We start from the raw sequence: 6,878 nt of genomic DNA, 5'->3' as shown, positions 1-6,878 counted from the left end.
ATTTTAAAATTTCTAAAAATGAAAATCGACAAAAAAAACAAACAAACAAAAACTAAATTTAGCCATATCTCTAAAAGTTAAAAGTATATTTTATCTTATAAAAAATGTATGTAACGCGAGCTTTAAAAGAACACAAATTTACGAAAAAAATCATTCAATGCTGAATAAAAAAACTAGGTACAGGGTAAAAATATTCTAATACATCAACGGATAGTATCAATATCCATTCCATATTATTTTCACACACGAAATGCAAAAGTACTATCCATTCCTATTATCTCACTTTCATTCTAATACTCTATTTTAGAAATAAAGTTTAATTTTGATGTACTATCATACTATATAAACCAATAGAATTTTTAAATTAATTATTATAAAAATCAACAATTCTCACATGTGATAGTATATTATTGAATAGCAATAACACATTTTTATACCATCAGGACATTCTAATTAAACTCTTAATATTAAATTTAATTTTATTTCACTTCATAAACTTCTGATCCTTGCTTCCAACCCGACGAAGTTGTAGAGAGAGGCCATAGAAATGCGCTCATTCTGTGATGCCAAAATTTCAATGTGCATGGAAAGCTGGCAGAAAAAATTTCTACACCGTTCATGACCCTTCTGTTCCGTTTACTGTCTTGCTATTTTTATCAATTTTGGCACATAAAGCCAAATTTGGAAATATCCCAAACTGAAAAGGTTACGATAAACTATCTCATTCATAAAAATATATAATGACTATTTGTAAATTCTAAATTGTAGGCACTTAAATATATTTATTTTTTCAAAATGTATAAGGAGCTTCAACTTTATTTAATCGTTAGAATTTGATGCATGGATAGGTAAAATGTAAACAACGACAAGAAAAAACGAGGCTATTCCATTTCTAACATTTTTATCGAGTAGAAATAAGGATATTACCAAATATGAAGCACTGTAACCATTCCTAAGAAATGAGCAAGTTATCATAAGATGAACTTGTGCCATGTACACTAACATGAACAGACAAGTCTAGATAGGATCAAAGGATGCAAAGTCGAGAAGTTCTGGATTGCGTTCAAATTCGACCATGTCATGTGTAGCCAAGGTTACCCATGCCTCTATGCCATTTCCATCCTTTGTGGACATCAAAATTACCACATTTTTTATAGGTACACCGATAGTGCGAACGTAACTTGGCTTTCCCCATCCAAAATCTAATTCGTAGAAACCAAATCTTATCCAACTGCTAAAACTATAACATGGAATACCCTTTTTTGAGGCCATTGTTCTTGCTTCCTTTAAAGACTCAATTACCTTAACAAACTCAACACTCTGAAGTTTACTTATATAATCCCCATCAATTTTTCTTATCGTGTTTCTGACTATCTCTACCAAATCGTGCAACCCCACTTCTCCTTTCACTTCCACCAATGGAGACACCGCTTGTTGCCAAAGATTTCCGATTGAATGCTTCGACAACATTGAGGCCATTCTACTACGAATGTTAACCGCGTGGGACATCATAGATGCTGGAAATCTTTGTTCCCCTGAAGTTGCTTTCGCTGCTGCCAATGATGATTTCCACACGAGCGCTGTCACGGCTTCAACACGCGTGGGATTGAAATTGCAGCACCCGAGTTTTTGTCTGAGTCTAGATATGTTGGTCTCATTAAACATGAACCTCTTTGTGACGATGTTTTTGTGACCAACCATCCCACGTGTCATCATGTCCACCTCTATATTCCTTGGTGGGAAAAGCAGGGTTGCTTCCGCCATTTGAGGTGGTGCCACCACGTTATTGCCTTTTCCGTTTGACGTTGAAGCCCAAGCATTAAGGAATAACGCTGCTGTGGAACCATCAGCAACCTTGTGTGAGAAGCACGCGCCAACTGCTATACCCCCACACGTGAATTGGTTCAATTGAACAGCCATGTTTTCCTTATGTTCTGTTCCAGGGTTGTAAGGATCAAATGGGAAAAGTTCAGTGATATCATGAAGTTGAGGGGCTTCGAAAATGTTTGAGAGTTCAATGGGAACTCTAGACTCAATGAATAGAACACCCTCATTATTGCACTCAATAATTGAATTACCTTTGAGTCTTCCACAAAACTGGTAATAGAGAGTGAGGACATGGGATAAAGAAGCCTTTAGCTTATGAGATATGGTTTCGAAATCAGAGTCAAAAGCATTGATATCAGATGCAGAATAAAAGAGGAGAATGGGGATGTAGAATGATGGAGGGGCCAATTGATCAAGGAGAGAGATTTTGAAGTCTCTAAGGTGATCAGGGGTTGGAGAAGAAGGCTTTATTGTGTCTTTGGATACAATTTCAGCTTTCACTGCCATTTTCTGTAATTAGATTTCTACACACAAGACTTCGGTATGCTCAGGGAAATGTTGGGGCATTATATAAAGAAAATTTTGGCTTAATGTCTTTGGAACAATGAATTTGTATAATATTCTTTTTAGATTATCTTTGTACCCACTCTTTTCTAAGCGAGTGTAAAAGAAAATCACAAATATCCATACACTGATTTGTTAATTTTTTATTTATTTAATTAGTTATGCTATCTACGGGCTATATGAAGTTTTAATTTCCATTTAGTATTTCGTATAATCTAATTTATTCAATAAATGAAAAATATACACTAATTTATAATTTTGATAAATATTTTATTAAAAAGTTGGTTATAATTTTTTAATGAAAAAAATTAATTGCTAGTCTTGTAAAATTAAATATATTTAAGTTTTGAATTTAGTGATTGTATAACTTAATTATAATAAACATATAAATTTGAAAAATCTGTAAATATTACTCAGTTAATTTTAAAAGAACGTGATTAAAAAATGACACATGATATGATATGAGACTCACTCTGAAAAAGCCTCATTTTATATAATACTTTTACATGTAAAATAAATATAAAAGTACAAAAAATATCTCTGTTCAAATATAGTCCACTTTAAAAGAAATAAGAAAAAACAAATTTATTATCCTTAAATATAATCGACATAAACTCGGAAAACTTATTTAACAGTGTAAAGTTCAATTACACGCTTACATGTAAAAATTTTATCGATATAGTATGAAATTTTATATTTAAATTTTGTCATTATAATTTTTTCTTAAATCAATGACAGTCACGACTAATAAAAAAAATTAATTTTAAATCTTTTAAATTTAAAAATATTTCATAATCTATAAATTAAAAAATAGCATTTTTACATCTAAAACAATGATTGTTGTTAATTTTTTATTAATAAATAGTAAAATTAATAATTTATTTTTAAAAATATAAATTTTTTAATTTTAAAATATTAAAAAATTATAATAATTAATTTAAAAAACATATAATATTCTCTTAAGATTATTACGTATTATCTTTGAAAAATAGGTAAAGTCTTGTTTTGATAAAGATCTTATCTCTTATTCTTCCCTCTTCCTGTGATCTTGACCTGCAGTGTTATTTTCAAAAGCTCTCACTATAACTTAAAAATGTTCTAATAAACTACGTAGCCGCTTATATTATAATAAAGTAAGTAAGAAGGAGCGACAGCTACTCGACCAGACAAAAAATACGAGTAAAGGTCTTCTCATACTATATTCTCATGTTATATTAGTATAAATTTAAAAAAATTTATTATAAAAAGATAAATGTGAGCGGACAAATTCTACCAAACTCCACCAAACAATGCATCACGTTTTCCACACGTGGCAACGAGAGATTCTTACTTTTCATGGAAGATGCAAGCTATTTAATTTCCATGTGAAGTCTTAAACGATGGTTACAATATCCAAACAAAAAAGTTCACTGGTCTGTAACCATATATGGTTAGTTACAAATCCAAAAGATGGATTAAGTCGGCAAGAAAATCAGCGTAAGGTAATTATTATATATCTTTGGCATTTTGTGTTCACCACTCATGTATATTTGTATTTCACTGATTAGCAACGGTGAGGACAAAAGTGAATATAAGAACACAAAACATGATTCTTCATTTGGGAATTTCAAAGTTGATTCAAAAATCTTTAAAATTATTTCTCTTATTTTTTATATAATATTTATCTTTTTATAAAGTATGGAGCGATTTATAAACGACAACGACCAAATTGCTATAGACGTCGTTTAGAATATCTGGAGCAACTAATGATGTCTAGGTTTATTTTAGGAACATTACGAGTAACTTCTGCTTAGAACGGGTCATGTGTTGGGGAAGAGAAGAGTCATTTGTTCTCTTTATTTCTAGAAGTACCTAGAAAATAAAAAAACTTACATGTTTAGCACTTTTTTTACATATTTCACTGCTTATAATTTTTTATCGAATAAAAATGTAAATTCTCTCCTATATAATTCTTTTTTTTTTTTTATAGGCAAAACCAAAAGGAAGTATCCTATATAATTCTTATAAGGATAAAATTATAAACTCTCATGTGTAATACTTATTTAAGTATCCAAAATACTTACAATGATTGTGATAAAAAATATTCATATTAAATAATTATATTTATTATAACTTTTCATTCTATTTAAAACTCTTTTTTCAATCTTTTGAAAATTATTACTTGTATTATTATTCTTTCTTGATATCTAACTAATCTTATTTGTAAAAGAAATACTCTTTTATATATATATATATATATATATATATATATATATATAAATGCATAAAAAAATATCTCCAATAATATTTTATAAAAAATTAATTATCCACTATGACAGAACAAAAATTTTAGAGCAGTTCTATTTTAAATTAGAGAATGATTAAACAACTGTTCTTAAATGTTAAGGTTGGAGAGCAGTTTCACATGAAAAATATCTTCAATAACATTTTATGAAAAATTAATTTAACTATTAATTCTAATAATATTATCTACTATGCCAGAACATAAATCTGAGAGCAGTTCCGTTTTAAATTAGAGGACGTTTAGAATGGCTCTAAAATCTTACGCTATCTGATATGTTATATTTAAGATAACGGTTAAACAATTGCTCTCAAATGTTAATACTAGAGAACGATTCTGCGTGGAACCGCTCTCTAAAGTATAAATGTAGACCGCGAATCTAAAATTTGAAATTGATTTCTTTTTTAGTTTTCTGTTGCGAAATAAAATAAATTTATTATTACGTTTAAATCAAAATTTGGAATTGATTTCTTTGAGTTTTCTTCATTTTTATCACAAATCAAAATTAAATCTTGAGTTTATACATTTTGTGTTAACCAAACAATTCACATCTACATGAACCAAACACAAGTAAGTAGAGAAAAAAGTGAACAAATTAATAGGATATTTTTAACATAAATAGAGAGAAAAAGAAAGAAAGAGAGAATGAGAGAATGAATAATTCACCATTAACAAAGAGAAGGGAAAAAAAAGAGAATAAAAAAGTACCTACAAATGTGAAAAAAACTTAATTTGTTAGCGTAGAGAAGATGAAGAGAGTAGACTAACAAAGAATGAACAGGTACCTACAAATGTGAAAAAAAAAAAACTAATTTGTTAGCGAGAGAAGACAAAGAGAGTAGGCTAAAAGAGAAGATGAAAAGAACATAAAAGAGCAGAGAAGAAACTTACAGTAAAAGAGACCAGTTTTGTTAACTAAGAAGAAGAAATGCGCTGAATGTGTTTCATTTATAAATGACTTTAATAACATTAAAAAGCGGTTCTTTATTAATCACTATCCAAGAATGAGATTAGAGAGCGGTTCTTTATTAACTGCTCTCAAAAGTATAGATCTGAGAGCAGTTAATAGAGAACTGCTATCTAAATATATAGTTACAAAGTAATTTTTATTAACTGCTGTCTAAGTTAGTGCTCCAAAAGTTCATTTCTAGCGTAGTGATCATAAAGATCATATGTATAATTTTTTTTTTGGCTTAATCATGTTTTTTATCCTTATAAATATCAAACCTTTTGTGATAAGTCTTTATAAAAATTTTTGTTAGGATTAATACTTGAAAAGTTTAAAAATTAGGATTTAGTCCCTGTCGTCAATCCTCTTCGATTAAGTGTTGAACTGACTAATGGAAAGACAGTTTAACACTCCCACATAGTGTCACTTGTCATGCCACATAATTAATTTTTTTTATTTAAAATTAATATTTACAAATAAGTAGGAACACATATTTTACACAATTGCAATCGAATCCATCTTCTTCCCCTTTTCTTTTTCCTTTCTCCCTTCCTGTTTTTTACTACCCACCCCTCTCCCTCCTGTTTACCCACCCCACCCCTTTCTCAACCCCAACTCCCACCTTTCTCCTTACCTACTAAACACCCCTTTCCCAACCCCCACCATCTCACCCTACTTCTTCCTCAACCCTAACTCTAACTCACCCACCCCTTTCCCAAACCCTTAACCCAACTCCACATGATTTCACTTGTCAAATAGATAAGTAATATGATGTAACATATTTTATATTTACATTTAATGTTTTATTTTAATTAATAAACACTTTTCATATGCTTTATTTTTATAATTTTTATCATTTTCTACTTATTTGAATAAATTGGGGTCTATTACAAATAAATGCTTTTATTTCAAATTTTTGGTTATTCTAAGCTCTGACTACTCTTTTGGCCATAACTTTTTCTACAGATATCCTTTTTGGCTGATTCTAGTTGCATTGGATTCTACACATCTAGGGCTTCAAAATGCATATATGGATCGCTGGATTTGGAGTTGTTTTCTATTTTTTATGATTTTTTGAAGTTGAGTAGATTTGCTGAATATTGTTGCGAGATTGCATTTGGACCCTTGTTATTTAATAATTGTATTTGGGCTTTTAGATGTTATTGAGGCCTGCATTTTGGCCACTTAATTTACCCTAATCAGAACCTATAAATAAGACTAATAAGGTTCTAAATGAGAGAGAGTGATTAGACACTT

General features: G+C 29.7%; 1 protein-coding gene across 1 annotated transcript; it reads right to left on the bottom strand.

The window, feature by feature from the left end:
• Positions 1-1,017: 1,017 nt before the first annotated feature.
• LOC113850765 (vinorine synthase-like) lies at positions 1,018-2,334 on the bottom strand. Its single transcript, XM_027481308.1, has one exon. The coding sequence runs from the start codon at positions 2,332-2,334 to the stop codon at positions 1,018-1,020; it is 1,317 nt and encodes a 438-aa protein (XP_027337109.1).
• Positions 2,335-6,878: the final 4,544 nt, after the last annotated feature.

This window comes from Abrus precatorius, unplaced genomic scaffold (genome assembly GCF_003935025.1).
Source record: "Abrus precatorius isolate BTA unplaced genomic scaffold, Abrus_2018 Scaffold9, whole genome shotgun sequence".
In the NCBI taxonomy this organism is placed as follows: domain Eukaryota; kingdom Viridiplantae; phylum Streptophyta; class Magnoliopsida; order Fabales; family Fabaceae; genus Abrus; species Abrus precatorius.
Note: the sequence above shows the minus strand (reverse complement) of the source record. Positions and strands in the feature narration are given on the sequence as shown.